This window comes from Vigna unguiculata, chromosome 8 (assembly GCF_037176805.1).
Source record: "Vigna unguiculata cultivar grain cowpea cultivar isolate G323 ecotype 2 chromosome 8, ASM3717680v1, whole genome shotgun sequence".
Lineage (NCBI taxonomy): Eukaryota > Viridiplantae > Streptophyta > Magnoliopsida > Fabales > Fabaceae > Vigna > Vigna unguiculata.
This window is the reverse complement of record NC_140799.1, coordinates 36133868-36151965: the sequence shown is the minus strand read 5'-3', so window position 1 is coordinate 36151965 and position 18098 is coordinate 36133868. Positions and strand designations below refer to the sequence as shown.

The 18098-nt window shown below is 32.6% G+C and overlaps 2 protein-coding genes across 2 annotated transcripts; one reads left to right on the top strand and one right to left on the bottom strand.

Annotated features, from left to right (window-relative positions):
• The first annotated feature begins 604 nt into the window (after positions 1-604).
• LOC114193029 (uncharacterized protein At1g66480-like) lies at positions 605-2759 on the top strand. Its single transcript, XM_028082723.2, has 2 exons — positions 605-1370; positions 2470-2759. The coding sequence occupies exons 1-2, from the start codon at positions 786-788 to the stop codon at positions 2530-2532; spliced, it is 648 nt and encodes a 215-aa protein (XP_027938524.1). The 5' UTR covers positions 605-785; the 3' UTR covers positions 2533-2759.
• Positions 2760-12258: 9499 nt separating this feature from the next.
• LOC114194047 (uncharacterized) lies at positions 12259-13023 on the bottom strand. Its single transcript, XM_028084083.2, has one exon. It carries the CDS (start codon positions 12922-12924, stop codon positions 12538-12540), a length of 387 nt encoding a protein of 128 aa, XP_027939884.1. The 5' UTR covers positions 12925-13023; the 3' UTR covers positions 12259-12537.
• Positions 13024-18098: the final 5075 nt, after the last annotated feature.

Here is an 18098-nt window from a genome sequence, read left to right as displayed (position 1 = left end):
CAATCTTATGATGTATTTGAGCCATTTTTAATTTATCATTATATCATATTATTAAAAAATTTAAAATAAATAATTAAAATAATAGATTAAAAATATCATTATTATTAGAAATAATTCAAATGTGAGTCAAAAGTTTTATATTGGATAGAATAGACAAAATCTGTTAGGTTATGGTTTATATGTTATGGTTATAATTATTAATAGATTATAGTAGATATATACACATATACATATATATATATATATATATATATATATATATATATATATATATATATAATATTAATCTTACACATATAAATCATTTTATATTATTTTAATCTCAAAATCTTAAAACTGAGTCTTATTTTTATATAATGTTTAATTATCTATCTCAAAAATAAAAACGCACGCGACTTAAACAGGCAGATAAAGCACATATGAAAAGAATATGAGGTACCCCATTTGTTTTTCCCCTTTTATCAAATGGGAGATTGATTAGAATGAAAGGTTGGTTTGCGCGACCCCACAACTATTCTATTAACCCAACCAAACCAGAGTTTATCCCTTAACAACCAGAGTTTTCCCACTACTATTTACCATCATATCACTAAACTAACCAATTTTTTTTTCAAAGATTCCACAATTCACACATGCATACTCATCATTCAAATTTGATTTTGTCAACCGCTTACTCCAAAAGCATCCCAATATAAATTCCCCCAAAACTCGCTCGGCTAAAAAAACACGTACCTTAATTTCGCCCACCAAAAATCCAAACACAAAAATCCAGAGTAATTGAAGCTATGGGGAACACCATAGGAAGGAGTAGAAAGGCGAAGGTGATGAAGGTGGATGGAGAAACGTTGAAGTTCAAAACTCCGGCAAGAGCGAACGACGTCGTCAAGGACTACCCCGGCCACGTTCTGTTGGACTCCGAAGCGGTCAAACATTTTGGGCTTCGGGCCAAGCCGCTTGAGCCTCACCACGAATTGAAGCCCAGGAAAATCTACTTCCTCGTTGAGTTACCCAAGATTCAACCCGAAGACGATAAATCGACGCTGCATAGGAGGGTGCGATCCAGTGGTATCCGCGGCATGAACGCTAAGGATAGACTCGAGCTCTTGATGCTCTCCAAACGCTCCGTGTCGGATCTCGCCCTCGTCAGGCCCAACCCCAATCTGGGCTCTGATGGGCCCATGAGGGTTAAGATGAGACTCCCCAAGGCCCAGTTGGACAGGCTCATGGAAGAGAGCACCGACGGGTCCGACGTGGCGGAGAAAATCATAAGTTTGTACATGGGAAACAATGCCGGCGAGGCCGCCGGCAGTGCAGCGGTAGAGGACGGTGGCGCCAGGACGCTGCACCATCACACTCACAAACCACGTGGGGTATGTATTACTTACTCGTTCAATCTTTACTTTTTTCATTTCTATGCTTGAAAAAAAATATTTTTTAATTTTTATAAATATATTTTGATTTCTATACTTTAACTCCAATGGATGGTTTAAAACCGTGTTAGCACTAGTTTAAGAGTAAATCGTAATTAAAAAATATTTGATGTTAATTTGACATAATTAGTATTTATGAGGAATGATTAGATGATAATATAAAAATGTGTTATATAATTATATTTTGAGTCATGAATCTTTGAAAGTGGGTTGAACTTTCGTGTGTTCACGGGCGCTAATTAAGGCGTTGGTTGATGGTGATGTGGACGTACGCGAAATCGCATGTGGTTCCTTAGACACGGTCGTTTTCTTCCACCGGATTTCATGGGATTATAACTATTTTTTAAGTGTTTCTACTTCACAACTTCAATTTTTCATACTAACTTTTTTAAGAAATGGATTAATCTATTTGTGTGAAAGGCACAATTTGTTTTAATAAGTTGACTCATATCGATACCTATAACATAAGCTCAACTAAGCACCGTAACGTAACTCCAATTCGTATTGAGTCTATATTTAGTTGATTGATGACTTTGCTATGAAGTTCATTTGCACTGAACGCCAATTTTGACGGTAATTATAGTTGTTTTGTGTTGATTTTGGAAAGATTTGCATATACGTTAGAAGCTAGGAATAGTAAGTTGATTTGCACTGTACGTGACTGCGTTTTTATTGATTATAAAATTAACATGTTGGTTTTACAAATAAAAAGAATTAGAATGAAGACTTGAAACGTAATTTTGTCTCGAACAAAACAATACCAAACGCACTAAGGACAATTGAAAAAAAAGTGGCATCGAGGGAAACAAAAACAGGGGTTTGGAAGTTTATGAAAAATCAAACACGCCACCAAAGGATAGTTTACAATTTTGTTAGTATTACATGTGAACCCAATAATACCACTCGTCGTTTACTTTGGTATTTTAAAATAACGAGTGAGAAAAGAAAAAAAAAAAAAAAGAACTTTCAGAGTTGTTGTATAAGAAGCTGACATTTGATTCTTAATGTTCTTACTTGAATATTGCTTTGATTTTTGCAGAAACGGGTGAGTTTTAGCCCCGTGGAAAATGAAGAAATTCGCGTGGAAGCACCTTCTCAATAGTTAGTAATGAATAAGGGTGGTTTCTTCTTTGTAATTATTTAAGTAGAAGGAAGGCAAAAAACACAAAACCTAGCCAGAGCAATAGCACCCTCTCACAGTTTGGTTTTTGGTGCTTCAGAAAACATGTTCATTTTGTTTCAGCTATATATATGATAGAAGATATATAGATATGTACATACATGGAATATTCATTTTTAGTGCTAAGATTAGAAGATTATTGCTTTCAATTTGGTCTTCTTTCTTCAACATGTTTTTTTCTCATTCATGGTACTTTTTCATGTCTTCAAGAAACCCACTTGTTAAATATTACGTTAATCGGATACACTGTAAGTATAGTTTTCCATGAATGCTAAATACTTATTATTGTCAATGATTAAGAATTCTACATTTAAATTTAAAATGGTAAGTTCATGAGATATACCTTATTTTTCTTCAAATTTTTCTTTTTGCATCAAAATTTCACCCACTCTTTGTTAGGAACAAGGCAATAAAGGAAAGAATAAAGGAGAGAAAAATAGACACAGAAAATTTAACGTGGTTCGGCTACAATGTGTATGCCTACGTCCACGACTACACTAGGAAGTATTTGTATTTTGGTGTATCTTAAAGCTTTACATAGAGTCTCTTATATAGTAAAATAGAGAACCACAACTCACTATTCTAAGCGATGTAGGACTAAATCAAGCACCATAATTCTAACAATTCTCCCACTTGGGGTTTGATTTACATTACCACCTAGTGTAGTGCCTTCATCATCAATCTTCTCGAAGGCCAGTTGAGGCAATGCAAAGCCTCAACTTAGTTGTTGTGACAATCTTGGTTAACATATCAGCTGGATTCTCTGCACCTGGAATCTTCAACAAAATCAAATCTCCATCATTTATCAAGTTTCTGATAAAATGATACTTCAATTCAATGTGTTTGCATCTGGAGTGAAGAATTGGATTTTTAGCAAGACAAATGACACTTTGACTGTCACTGAACAATGAAGGTTCATCTTGCCCTTTTCCTAATTCTTTTAGAAGATTCTTCAACCATATCATCTCTTTTGCTGTTTCTGAGATAGCTATATATTCAGCTTCAGTGGTTGAAAGGGAGACTCTTCCTTGAAGTTTGGACTTCCAACTGATAGCTGTGCCACCCAACGTAAAAATATAACCTGTTGTGCTCTTTCTACCATCCAAATCACCTCCCAAATCTGCATCAGAAAACCCCTGTAAAGTGAGATTACTTCTTTTAAAGGACAAATGCATCTTTGAAGTGCCCTTCAAATATCTCAATATCCACTTCACTCCTTCCCAATGCTCCTTTCCGGGATTGGATAGAAACCTGCTCACAACTCCCACTGCATGTGCTATATCAGGTCTGGTGCAAACCATAGCATACATCAAGCTCCCTACTGCAGATGCATATGGCACTTTAGACATGTGATTTTCTTCTTCCTCTGTCTGAGAAGATTGCCTTTTTGAGAACTTTAAGTGAGTTTCCAAAGGTGTATTCCTGGTTTTAGCATTTCCAACATTGAACCTGCTAAGCAATTTTTCAATATATTTTTCCTGAGATAAATTTAGAATACCTTTAGATCTATCCCTGGAAATTCTCATACCAAGAATTTGCTTGGCTGGACCAAGATCCTTCATTTCAAAATTTTCTGACAATTGTTTCTTCAACCTGTCAATTTCTGCCATATTAGCACCAGCAATCAACATGTCATCAACATACAAGGCAAGAATGATATAACTATCAATATATTTCTTCACATAACAACAATGATCTTCTTCACATCTGTGAAATCCTGAGTTTCTTATAAACTCATTAAACTTCTTATACCATTGTCGCGGTGCTTGTTTCAACCCATACAAACTTTTATGAAGCTTGCATACAAGATTCTCTTTGCCTTGTACTTCAAAACCTTTTGGTTGTGCCATAAAGATTTCTTCCTCAAGATCTCCATGTAGGAATGCAGTTTTCACATCTAACTACTCCAGATGAAGATTTTCTGCAGCTACTATACTCAAGATAACTCTGATGGTAGTCATCTTGACAACAGGAGAGAAAATTTCTGTGAAGTCAATTCCTTGTCTCTGTTGGAATCCTTTCACTACGAGTCTGGCCTTATATCGTTTGCTGCCATCTGGTTCTTCTTTTAACCGATAGACCCACCTGTTTTGCAAAACCTTCTTTCCTTCTGGAAGCTTGGTTAAAGACCATGTCTTATTCTTCTGAAGAGACTTTATCTCATCTTCCATTGCTAGCTCCCACTTAATAGATTCACCTCCCTGCATAGCCTCAGCAAAATGCTCTGGCTCACCAGCATCAGTCAACAACAAGTAATGCAATGAAGGGGAGTACCTTTGTGGTGCTACAATGGTTCTGCTAGACCTTCTAGTCGGTAATTCAGGAGTTACTGACTCTACTATCTGTTCAGGTTCTGACCCAAACTCTGACTCGGGCTCTGACTCAGGCTCTACATCTGTATTCTGCCTTCTGTTGGCTACATCATTTTCTGAAACTTCTTCTAATGATACCTGCTCTGGCTTTTTATTTGCATTTGCAAATTCTGCAGTCCTGTCCTTATAGAACATGTTTTCATTAAAAGTAACATTTCTACTTCTGATAATTTTCTTGTTTTGGTCATCCCAAAACCTGTAGCCATACATGTCAGATCCATAGCCAATGAAATAGCATCGCTTTGCCTTAGGGTCCAATTTATCTCTACTATTAGAGTTCAACAAAATATATGAAGCACAACCAAAAACTTTCAGATGTGAAAGGTTTACCTCATTTCCAGACCATACTTCTTCAGGTAACTGATAGCCTAAAGGAACTGATGGTCCTCTGTTTATGAGATAGGCTGCTGTGCTTATTGCATCTGCCCAAAATACCTTGGGTAATCCTGACTGGATTCTCATACATCTTGCTCTCTCATTCAAGGTTCTGTTCATTCTTTCTGCCACACCGTTTTGTTCTGGTGTTCCTGGAATCGTCTTGATCATTCTGATCCCATTCTCTGAACAAAACTCCTTGAATTGATTACTGTCATATTCTCCACCATTATCAGACTTCAAACATTTAATCTTTAAACCTGTTTGAGTCTCAACCTCCTGTTTCCACCTTTTAAACACAGAAAACACATCAGATTTATTTTTAAGAAAATAAACCCATACCTTTCTTGTAGAGTCATCAATGAAGGTTACGAAATACTGTGAACCTCCAAGAGATTTCACTGGAGCTGGCCCCCAAACATCTGTATGCACTAGTGCTAGTCTTTCAACTTTAGACGACTTACTTGTTTTGGAGAAGCTAACCTTTTTCTGCTTTCCAAAGATACAATGTTCGCAAGGTCCAACGTCAACATGCTTCAAGTTAGGTATTTTACCTTTTGAGACCATGAGCTTCATTCCTTTCTCACTCATATGCCCAAGTCTCTGATGCCACAAAGAGGAACTGTTGCCAACTTCTGCAACTGATATCATATCCTCATCTGCAATCATGTAAAGAGATCCTTGCTTCTTCCCACGAGCAACAACAAGATTACCTTTCATTACTTTCCAGTGTCCATCTCCAAAGGTGGTGTAATGCCCCTCATCATCCAACTGCCCTATAGATATTAAGTTTCTCTTTAAGGCTGGAATATGTCTGACATTCTTCAAAGTCCACACACTTCCATTAGAGGTTCTGATATTGATATCACCTCTTCCTATAATATCAAGAGATTTCCCATCTGCAAGGTAGACCTTCCCAAACTTTCCTGGAACATAGTTAGATAATAGTTCTAAAGAAGGTGTAGTATGAAATGACGCACCTGAGTCCATAATCCATGAATCAATAGAACAATCTAGACTACATAATAGTGCATCTTCAATTTCATCAGTTGCTGCATTTGCTGATTGATCACTATCTTGCCTCTTGTTGTTGTTGTTCTTCCTTGGAGCCCTACATTGATTTGTAAAGTGACCCCTTTTCTGACAATTCCAACAAGTGATATCATTCCGGAATTTTGGTTTTGATTTCTCTCTAGACTTTGATCTGCCTCGGCCTTGATTACGACCTTTCTGGCTACTTCTTCCTCTAGTTTCAGTACTCAATGCTGAACCGGAACTAGAACTGGAAGATTCCCCTGAACTTTTCCTGCGAACATCTTCGCTTAAGATCAAGTCACGAATGTTATCAAGCTTCAACTTACTATTACTTGCAGAATTACTAACTGCAGTAACAGTTGCACTCCAACTTTCCGGAAGAGATGATAATAAAATTAATGCTTTCACCTCATCATCAAATGTTATTTGCACTGATGTCAACTGCGCAATAATTGTATTGAATTCACTAATATGATTAGTAATCGAGTTACCTTCACCCATTTTTAGGTTGACTAGTCTGCGAATCAAATACACTTTATTGGCTGCAGATGGCTTCTCATACATATTTGACAATGCCTTCATCAAATCTACGGTTGTGTTCTCGTTCATGATGTTGAACGCAACATTCTTGGCTAATGTCAATCGGATCACACCGAGTGTCTGCCGATCTAACAAATCCCATTCCGCCTGCTCCATGTCAGTTGGCTTCTGCCCTGTTAAGGGTAGATACAACTTCTTCTGATACAGGTAGTCCTCTATCTGCATCTTCCAGAACCCGAAGTCACTGCCATCAAACTTCTCAATCCTCACCTTCCCTTCTTCCAATGCCATTGCTCTTGCTGCTTTGACGAAAGCTCCTGCTGCTTTTGACCAAAGCTCCTGCTGCGACTTTTGACCAAAGCTCCTGCTGCGGCTTTTGACCAAAGCTCCTGCTGCCTTACCCAAAGCTCCTGCTGCCTTTGACCAAAGCTTCTGCTGCCTTTGACCAAAGCTTCTGCTGCCTTTGACCAAAGCTCCCACTACTTCTCTAAACTGAGATCCCCAAGAAGAAAAAAATAGAAACCAAATCTTTTCTGATGTGGAAGATCAGACAATGCTGCAACCACAGAGCATACTAAGAAAAATGGCTCTTGATACCAATTGTCAGGTTTTATAGAGGGGGTTTCACTAGGGAGAACAACACCAATGAGATCTGAGCCTAACCACATAAGACACTGACACCACTCTCAACCCAAAGCCTTTGGGTTGAGAGTGGTGTCAGTGTCTTATGTGGTTAGGCTCAGATCTCATTGGTGTTGTTCTCCCTAGTGAAACCCCCTCTGTAAAACCTGACAAGTGGTATCAGAGCCGATGGTTAATGCCGGCTCAGACGAGTGCAGTACCAGTATGGTCCTAGTATCGAAAGTCTTCCTGGCAAGAGTCCCAGATAAGGGTTCCAGGTAAAGCGTGTCCCGTTAAGAATAACGGCGGTACAGAAAAAGGGCAGAAAAGGAGTACTCGTGGTTGGGCAGCTTCCGCTGGAGGGGGGTGTACCAATGTGGTTGAAGGGACTCACCCTTGAGAGGGAGATTGTTAGGAATACAAGTGTGAGTCTAAGTCCCACATTGACCAAAAATGAGAAAGTAGAGCACTATATAAGAATAAAGACCCATAAACCCATTGCCTTAAGGTTTTGGGTTGAGAGTGGTGTCAATGTCTTATGTGGTTGGGCTCAGATCTCATTGGTGTTGTTCTCCCCAGTGAAACCCCCTCTGTAAAACCTAACACTCTTTTGAGGTAACCATTTACTTAAATTATCCTTTTTTTTCGGTCATTAACTGTTTTTATTCTATTTTCCCATGGCGTAGAAGCTTCTCTTTCTTACTCACCAATAAACATTTAAACTTTTTCAATGTTTCATTTATTTACAGTCTTAATTTTATTAATGTGTTTGGAAATGAAAGTTTAATCTAAACTTCTTTCCCTAATATTTGTAGCTATTTGTTTGTTAAATTTTAAACTAGTTACACTCATCTGTGAGAATATATATATATATATATATATATATATATATATATATATATATATATGTGTGTTTTCACCGACTATATATAATATTCTATACTCTATACTTTCATTCGATTATATTTTTTATTATTTTCTCCATCAACTACCTCCAGAGTTATATTTGTCATGGTACCTGATTCGTTGCCCCTGATTTTTTTACAATAACAATATATAAACTTAAATTCATGTTTGATTGTGTATCATTCAACGAAATTTGAGATTGCGAATAGCCTACCTTACTTTAGGGGTTTGTCAAATTTTAAAAGACAAGTCATTTAATGTAAAAAATAATTTTAAATTCATTAGAGTTCTATATTTTCTGTTATTAAACTTAATCCAATCCAACTCACACGTATTCAGGCAGAATTTGTGTAAGAGGTTTTATTTATTCATTTATTTTGTTAAAATTGTAATTTCAAAACATTTTGTTCAGATTTTTTCGGATATTTTTAAAAAAGAATTGAGTATTTTACATAATATTTTGAGTAGTTTAATATTTCAAAAATAAAAATAGAATAAGAAAATACATTAAAGGATGATTATGTTATTATTATTATTATTATTTAATAATTTTAAAATGATTTAGTGGGTGTCGAATTTAACAATTAATATGAGTGGGATAAAGAAAAATTGAGCTAGGCTTTTCGTGGGCCATTTAGTGGATCAAATAGCGGAGGGGGCTTCTCCCTACACCTCCAACACTTCTTCTGTACCCCCAAAAAAGATCCTTATACCCTTATTTATCATAGTGGTGAAAGTCGTTAGGACGCAGTAAATGAAATTTACTGCGTCACCAACCTCCTACACTCCCAAGCGTTTCGTTTCTTCTCCAGTGCTTTCTTTTAAAATTTTGCCCTCATTCTCTTCTGTTCCGTGGTCCCTGAAATTTTCCGTTTCATAAACTATATAATAACGGGTTTCAAACTTTTACTAGAAAAGTCGTTTGACTGGGAAAATCAAAATTTATGGGAAACGGATTACAAAATCTGTTTCATACACTGTGAAACGGATTGTGTAATCTGTTTCATAAAAAAATTTTTTATGAAACAGATTACACAATCCGTTTCACAGTGTATGAAACGGATTCTGTAATCCGTTTCATAAAAAAATTTGCAAATTTTTTTGAAATCCGTTTCATACTATTCCTTGCACTAAAGTTAACTCTGATTAGGTGGGATCCTTTACGTTGAAATACTCATATTCACATAACAGTTGAAACATTATTTAAGAATTATGCCTTGTAAATTCTTTTGATATCTTTCTTCCTTGGGTTGGCTTTCATCCTTACATGAAGGGGCAATACTGTAATGATTAAACTTAACTCTTAAATAACAACATTGGGAGTTTACTCTTATCATCAATCTCTTTGCTTCAATGTACTCTTAATTGTCTTTCTTTTCATATATATTCAGGTGTTTTTCAGTAAGACTTACTGTTGTGAATGTTACACCAAATATATGGATTTAGGCATTGTTATATTATATTCAGACAATGTAGCATAAGTTTGGCTAATGGAGTTGTGTTGGAAGATATCTTCATATTAAATATTGTTAAACACTATTTTTGTGCTCATGTCCCCAGTACTAGCTTGTCCAGCACCAGCATTTCTCTTCTCTTTCCTTCTATAGGTTCATCATCATTGTTCAAAGTTATTTGATAAAGAATACCTGTAAAACACATTATACTGTCTCAGGTGCCAAATAGCCCTTAAGAAAATATAGATTTGGCATCTAAAGTGAGAAGGTTTGTGCGGGATAAGCTGCTGTTAAAACCATATATTAGAAAATCAACTATTGATCAAAATCCATGCCCCTTGAATTCTGGTATCTGAGCCTAGTGAAAGGTGATAGTCCGGGTATTTGTACTTGGAAATTTTACTTTGATGTGCCTATAAAGCTGCTTGCTCCAGTTGTGTCCTGTAACAGATTGGCAGTATCAAGAGGAGGGTGTCTGCCTTTGTATTGATGATATTAGGGGCAGTGTGCGTGCGTGCTCGCTTGTTTAATGTGTTTTTCATGTGCGTTTGCTGTGTAGTACTCAATTTGATTATATGCTCTGTTATTTGTCTAATGGAGGTTGATTGGGTTGTTGCAGGGTCCAAGGAAAAAAATTCTTCTCGCTCTCTTGCCCCGTACCAAGCGTCAACAATGATTGACTCATCCTGCTTGACTCTGAAACTGATACATTGTTGGATCACCACTTTTTACTTTTAATTTTAAACTTTATAGTTTGGGTGATGGTAATGCACAGATATGAGAATTTTTACGAATATAACATCCCTTGTCCCTTGTAGGGTTCGAGTATCCTTTGTAACCATCGTCGCATTTTATTATAATTCGCACAAGTCCCGGTTTAAATTCTCGTTTTTTTGAAATATTGATCTGTAATATATGCATATGCCTACTTTCTATTGATTATATGCTCTGTGAAACGGATTGTGTAATCCGTTTCCCATAAATTTTGATTTTCCCAGTCAAATGACTTTTTTAGTAAAAGTTTGAAACGCGTTATTATATAATTTATGAAACGGAAAATTTCAGGGACCACGGAACAGAAGAGAATGAGGGCAAAATTTTAAAAGAAAGCACTGGAGAAGAAACGAAACGCTTGGGGTGCGTCCTAACGACTTTCACCACTCTGATAAATAAGGATATAAGGATCTTTTTTAGGGATACAGAAGAAATGTTGGAGGTGCATGTAGAAGCCCCCAATAGCGGAAGGATTTAGGCCCACTAAAGCCGTCTTCATAACTAAACAGAGGGTATTTCTTCATACACCCTCATCGTTTCTTCCTACACTTCAATGGAAGTGTGTAAAAGACCAAAAGGTCCTTATTCTCTTTCATCTCCTATGTTACTGTCGCTGGCGCTTCCTCATCTCTCACGTTGGTTGTTTCCTCGCGTTTTCCTATAGTTTATATTTTCTACCTTCACACTTTATTTAGAAGAGAGAAACATATCACATTATATTTTTTATGCAAGTTATTTTGGTACTTAAAAATAACTTCCGATTACATAATTTAAAAGTTTTTTATAAATAAATCTTTTAAATTAATTTATATTTTTTTTATTAAAAATAACTTTTAGATATCTAAAAATTAGAAAAAGTTAGGTTATGCAATTTTTTGAAAATAAAAAAGTTAAATATGTTTTTGGTACCTTAACTCTCGATGAATATTGGAATTAGTTCATTTCAAAACTTTAGATCAATTTAGTCATTCATCTTTCGAAATATGTGAATTTAGTCCTTTTAATTAAATTTTGTTAAGTTCATTTGACATTTCAATCGCGTAATATTTGACAGCATGAAAGCAAAGATGTGTCAAACAGTATAAACAACTCAAATACAATTCTGAAATTAGTACGAACCATCAAATAAAAATAACAAAATTTGATTAAAAGAATTAAATCTACGTATTTCGAAAGATAAATGACTAAATTAGTTCAAAATTTCGAAATAAACTAATTTCAAAATTAACTGAAAGTTAAGGGACAAAAACATATTTAGCCTAAAATAAAAATAGATTGTGTACCGAAAAATCTAAAAATTAAAAAAGAACTTTTAAATCACTCCTTAATCTCAATTCATCAAAGTACAATTACTCCACAGAAACACTTTCACAAAGTCAATCGCCTACAGAGCAGAAACTAAAAAGAGGTTTTCACTTTTTCAAACTATTCATTTTCTGCTTCAGTTGGAATTGCATGAATGAATATATTACCCTTCTTTTTCTGTTCAAACCCAGGGAATCTAATAACTGTTATGTTGGGAACTTAACACTCTAACAACTAAACAATTAATTTTATCAATTCATACGGAATAAAGCTAAAAAATTATATCTCTAACATATACCTTGCAAATCCTAAAAATACTGAACAAAATAAAAACAATAACAAGACGAAAAGAAGAAACTGAAAAGTTGATAAACTCTACTCCCATCACAAAAAGTTTCTAACCCCTGCAAAGCCACACCAGTAGTTCCCACAAAAAACAAAAAGCTGCTAACTTTGTTTCCATCTCACAGCAGGGTGCAAAAGCTGAAGAGTGAGTTAGGAAGTTCTAATTCAAGCAACAGAAACAGAAGAAAAACGAGGAAGCATTAATTCCTGGGTAGAAAATCATTGTCAAACTTGCCAGAAAAGTTTAAAGGACGACACTTTTCTCCCATCAAGATGTTCTTCCTCCAAAGGGCTTCTTCATCATGGTCACTGCTGCAATCTCCTTGGGCTTCTCCCTCTGCCTGCACCTTCCTCCACGACAGCATCTTCACCATGGAGAGTGCCCTGTTGCCGAGGTTGGTGTTGAGCTTGGAATTGGACCTTTTTTTCTGAGCTTCTATGCGGAGGTTCTTGAGCTTGTGAGAACCGCAGAGAAAAGTGATGACAGAGAAGAGAGACATGAGTGAAAGAAGAAGAAAGAAAAGGGTGAAGGGGAGGGAGGAGAAGAGAGGAATGTGCAAGGAAGAGGTTAGAACAATCCTTGCCATGTGTAAGAAATTAAGTTACTTAGAAGAGAAGGGTTGGATGCTGCTGCAATAAAAAGAGACAGCGCAAAACGTTGGTGCTTGTTTGGTTTAAGAGTATCTTACACGTTCTAACCTTAATCCGTGTTGTAGATTTTTTTGACATCTTAACGTGTCCTGTCAACTCTTCCACTTTCTCCCATTACATGTTTCTCCTATCATATGCAAAAGAAATAGGATTAATTGTAAAAAGAAAGTAAAACCAAAACAAATGAAATGTCAAAATATGAAGAACAAACTGTCAAAAAATTGATACATTATCATATATCTCTAAATTATTATAATAAATATTTCTACAATACCTTATTTTTTTCATTACTATCTTATATTTCTTTTCACCGAATCATATTGTATCAGTTTTATGTATTTCTCAATTTTTGTTTTTTTTTTATCATTGCTTACTCAAAATTTTTACTTATATATATACTCTAAAAGATATGTACAACTCACGGTTCAGAGACAAGATCCTTTGGTATTTTAGAAATATTTGGTGTGTAAGTAAACATTAAATAACAATGGAGACAATTGATCTGAATCAGAATATCTCACAATAAACACATCTAGTTCATTAGAAAAGTTCTGGTTTAGCTTTATGTATGAGGAAAATAGTTTATTCCAAGAAAAATATCTCGTAATAGTTAACAATAAACATATCTAGTTCATTGAAAAAGTTTTGTTTTAGCTTATGCACGAGGGAAATACTTTATTCCAAGAAAAATATTGTTAAGACGGATCATTAACATCCAACAATCTCTTCTCAAAGCTTTGATAATGAAAGTGAGAAAGACAAAGATGAAGATAATAACATTGAAAACGATGATGATGTATAAGCACAAATTCTTAAACCACTTGTTACTAACATGTCCCAAAAAATACAACTTATAATACTAATTTTCACAAATAACTTTTCTTTTTAATCTTTTTTTAACATTGCTATTATTAAAATTAATTTTTTATTTGGATTTTTCACTATGCTTTTTTTATAATTTTCTCAAGTTACATTCAATTAAAATGATTGGTTTAATTTATTAATAAAATTATTAAAAAAATATCATCTAAAAATGTAAAAATGTGTGAAATGAAAAGTACAAGTTTTCTTAAGAAAATTTATTAAAAGAGGGGACTACTTCATTTCATACTTATAAACACAAGTTTCCCATGTATATGAATCTTTAAAAAAAAAATACCTATTTTCATAAACTTGGTGCAAAATTGCATAATTTCAATTGTTGACAAATAGAAGTATATTTTCTCCTTAAACATTATCTAATTCCAAACGCCAATTTCCAATAAAATAATTACTACGTTAGTGTTATATACTCTTACCCAACTCATTTTTTAAAACAATAAAACTAGTGATTGAAATATACTTCTATTTCGTAATAAAGAAAAAAGGTAATAATATATCATTATTATTGTTAAAGAGAAAAATATAAAAGTTGCTTAATGAGCTAGGGCAAGTGCAAGTACAAGTGGATATGGGAAATGGACATTTCTTGTCCAAAGAGTTTACTTGACTTAGACTGCTACACTTTGGTCATCCCTTTTGTCAGTATTACCTTTCCATTTCTTAATTCACTCTGCATTATGAACTCCCATTTATATTATTTTCATTTTTTAATCTGCATTTAAAAATTATTTACTTTACTTCATATTTATACAAATCATTGAAGAAGTGAACCTTTAATCTGCATTTAATTTTTTTTTTACTTTAGTTCATATATATAAAATTCAAAGAAGTGAACTAATAATTTTTAGTCTATGTTCTAATTGCTTAATGTTAGTTTAATTTAATTGAGAAGGAAGATGAGTGCATGCAGAAAGTTTAACGTAAACAGTTTAAGATGAGTGAAAAGTTTCATATTAGATAAAAAAAAAAACTAATATTTAAGTAGAAAAACTCATAAATCTATTGTTTTAAAATATTTGGTTGAAATTGGTATTTTGATATTTTATATAAGTTTGGTCACAACTCATTGATATCGAATTTTTTGGTATCTCTCCTCATAAAAAAATATGACATTTTAAAATAGTGAAAGTAGATGGTAGAAGGTAGGGATAGCAATATGGGTCTGGCCCGTTGAGCTAGCTCGCAAGTCTGTGAAAAAAATACGGGACGGCCAGGGTAGTGAACCTACAAGCCTGCAGTAGTCTGGTCTGCATAAGCCCACAGGTCAAGTGATGTGCAGGGCAGGCCAGTGATTACAGCCTGCATAAATTGTATGGGACGAGACCAGCCAGCCTACGATGTGCGAATCTTATACAAGCCAGATTTAAACGGTCGGGACGGTCCGTATTGTCATGTTTTTGATCTATGGACAGTTAATTTTTTGTGATGATTGTTGATTACGATAATTTTTGCAGCAATATTGTGTTGGTATGTAACCACCATGGTCGATTAATTGCAAAGGTTGGTGTTGGTGAATTTAGGTACAGAGATGTTCATTTTCCCTTTATGGACTTCAAGAGAAGGAGATGGTGTTGGTGCCAACTAAATTTTCCTTGCCAGTGCTGCATTTATAATTGGACAATTTCTCATTACCAGGAATCTGAACTTCATTTATCTTATTCTTATTTTCAAATTAAAAATTTATCTGTATTCCTATTTTATATTTAATTGGTATTCTATTTTTTTCTCATTTTTAGGATACGTTTTTTCATTATTTTAAATATTAATCAAACAATAATTTTATAAAAAAGAAAAATCATATTAAAAAAAATGATATTATCATATATTCAATATTAATATATATTTTTTGGTGTCAAATATTTGTTTAACTATTTACATTAATTAAAGTAAAATACTATTATTTTTTTAAGCTATTTCATGCAAATAACAACCAAGATTTTTAACTAATGACTCCTATAATTATTTCAGATTGAAAGGATAAACATGAATAGTGGTTGTTCCGTTGAAGATGTCAATTTATGGTAATCAATTTCTCTAATAGCCACTTATTTGTCACAGAGTACTAGTGAAGGAGAACCAATGCTTTATCTGCTACATCCATGGCTTTAATTTAATAAAGCTAAGCAAAATAATAACATATATATTTTTATTTTGTTTGTGAAATAGGTTTTGGAGTTCATCCATATTTTGTTTAATTTTTGTCTGATCTCTCTCTATATCTTTAGACAATTTTGTTCTGGAAAGGCTGAAGTTTACTTACCTTTATATATATATATATATATATATATATATATATATATATATATATATATATATATATATATATATATATATATATAATATTTTACTTTTACTAAATTTATGCTTATCACAAGTTTTATAGTCCTTTGATAAAAATAAATTTTTATACATACATAACTACTTTTCATCTAATCTAATTAATGAAATGTTCAAGGTTTTTAAATGGGATATTTACTTCAAAATGTTAGTTTTAAGCCATTAAGAAAAGTTATGGCCATCAATATTTGGTGGTCCATATAAGGAAGATAATACTTTTTTGAGTGAATAATGGATTGATTTATTTAAACCATCATTTTATTGAACAAAAATATCTTAATATTTTTCTTCTAATGTGTATAGTTTCATTAAGTAATTAAGAACCATTGAGCAGGTGATATTATATTGATTTTCTAATAAATTATTTTATTATCTTAAAACATTCTGAATTTGAAAAAATAATGAGTTGGAACTCTTGAAAATGACATTATTGGTGAAACTTTTAATATATTTTGAAAAACATTTTTAAAAAATTGTAAGAGTTTTAAAAGGTTATGTTTAAGTCCTTCAACCTAGTTGGTGTGTGGCTTTTATTCTTGGGTCTACCAAAGCCCAATGCATCCTTCTCTCTATCAATACAGTGGGCCATGCGATCCACTAAGACTTATTAAATCAATTTTTTCTGTAAGGTTTTCCAAACATTGCTTATATCAAATAGTATTTTTTATAAAATTTTCAATTAACTACTTATTTGTAACCATTTTGTTTAATACGCATAAGAAAATTGGATTTACTTCTCATGAAGTGTACAAGTATTCAAGATAATAACTGAAAATAAATTCAGAACAAGAAAAGATAATTACAAAAGAGGATGATTTTTATTATCTTATTTCATTTTTAAAGTAAAAATTTCATCCTCTTCTCTATATCCAATATTTTTGTTTTATCCTTATTCCCGTTAATAATTCAATATGCAATTACATAAAAATAAAATTTCGTAATAATCAAAATATTCATTAATTTTGAAAATGTTAATAAAATAATATGGATCAAATTAAGATATTTTTTTAAATTATAAAAATAAAATAAATTTTAAATTTTAAATATATTTCAAAGGCCTCTTAACTTTTTTTCTCTATAAATTATAATAAAATATATTTTTTTATACATCAATAAAGATTATAATACATTACTTAAATGAAATCACAATAAAAAAAATTACACTAATAATAATTTGAATTTACACATAAATATTTCATCTTTTGAACTTTATGATAATGACAGTAATTATTATATTATAGTAAATGATTTTTTTTTATATAATTGTAGTAACAAAATTAAATTTGTAAGAATGAGTTAAAAAATAAAAAACAATTATATAAAAATTAAAATAACATTTTACATGATAAAAGAATAAAAAATATAAATATTTAAAAAAATATAAATGATCAAATGTGTCTTCTAGAAATAATTTGATAAATAATCAAATAAAATTACACAAAGGAAAAAATATAAATAATTAAGTACAATAAGATAGAAAGTATTTTTAAAATTTGTGAAAACTTTCAAAATATTAAATTAGCTAAACGGTTAAAAAATAAGAAAAATTATTTGAACAAAATAAAAAAATTTCAAATAAAAGAAAAATAAGGATCAAAGAGAATAGAAATAAGTTTTTTAAATTATCTAATAAAGCGTTTATTTGTTAGTTAAAAAATTAAGTAAAATATATCATTTTTTAATTTATATTAAATAAGAAACCTATTTCCCAAAAAAAGTAATCGAACAAAACAATTTTACTTAATTAAACTATGTATTTTAAGAAAACAACTCTCTTAATTTGAAATATTATATTACCTTAATGATATTAATTAGAAATTTTTACTTTTAGTATTAAACAAATAATATTTAAAAATAAAAACTAGAAAATGCTATGGATTTAAAATTAAGA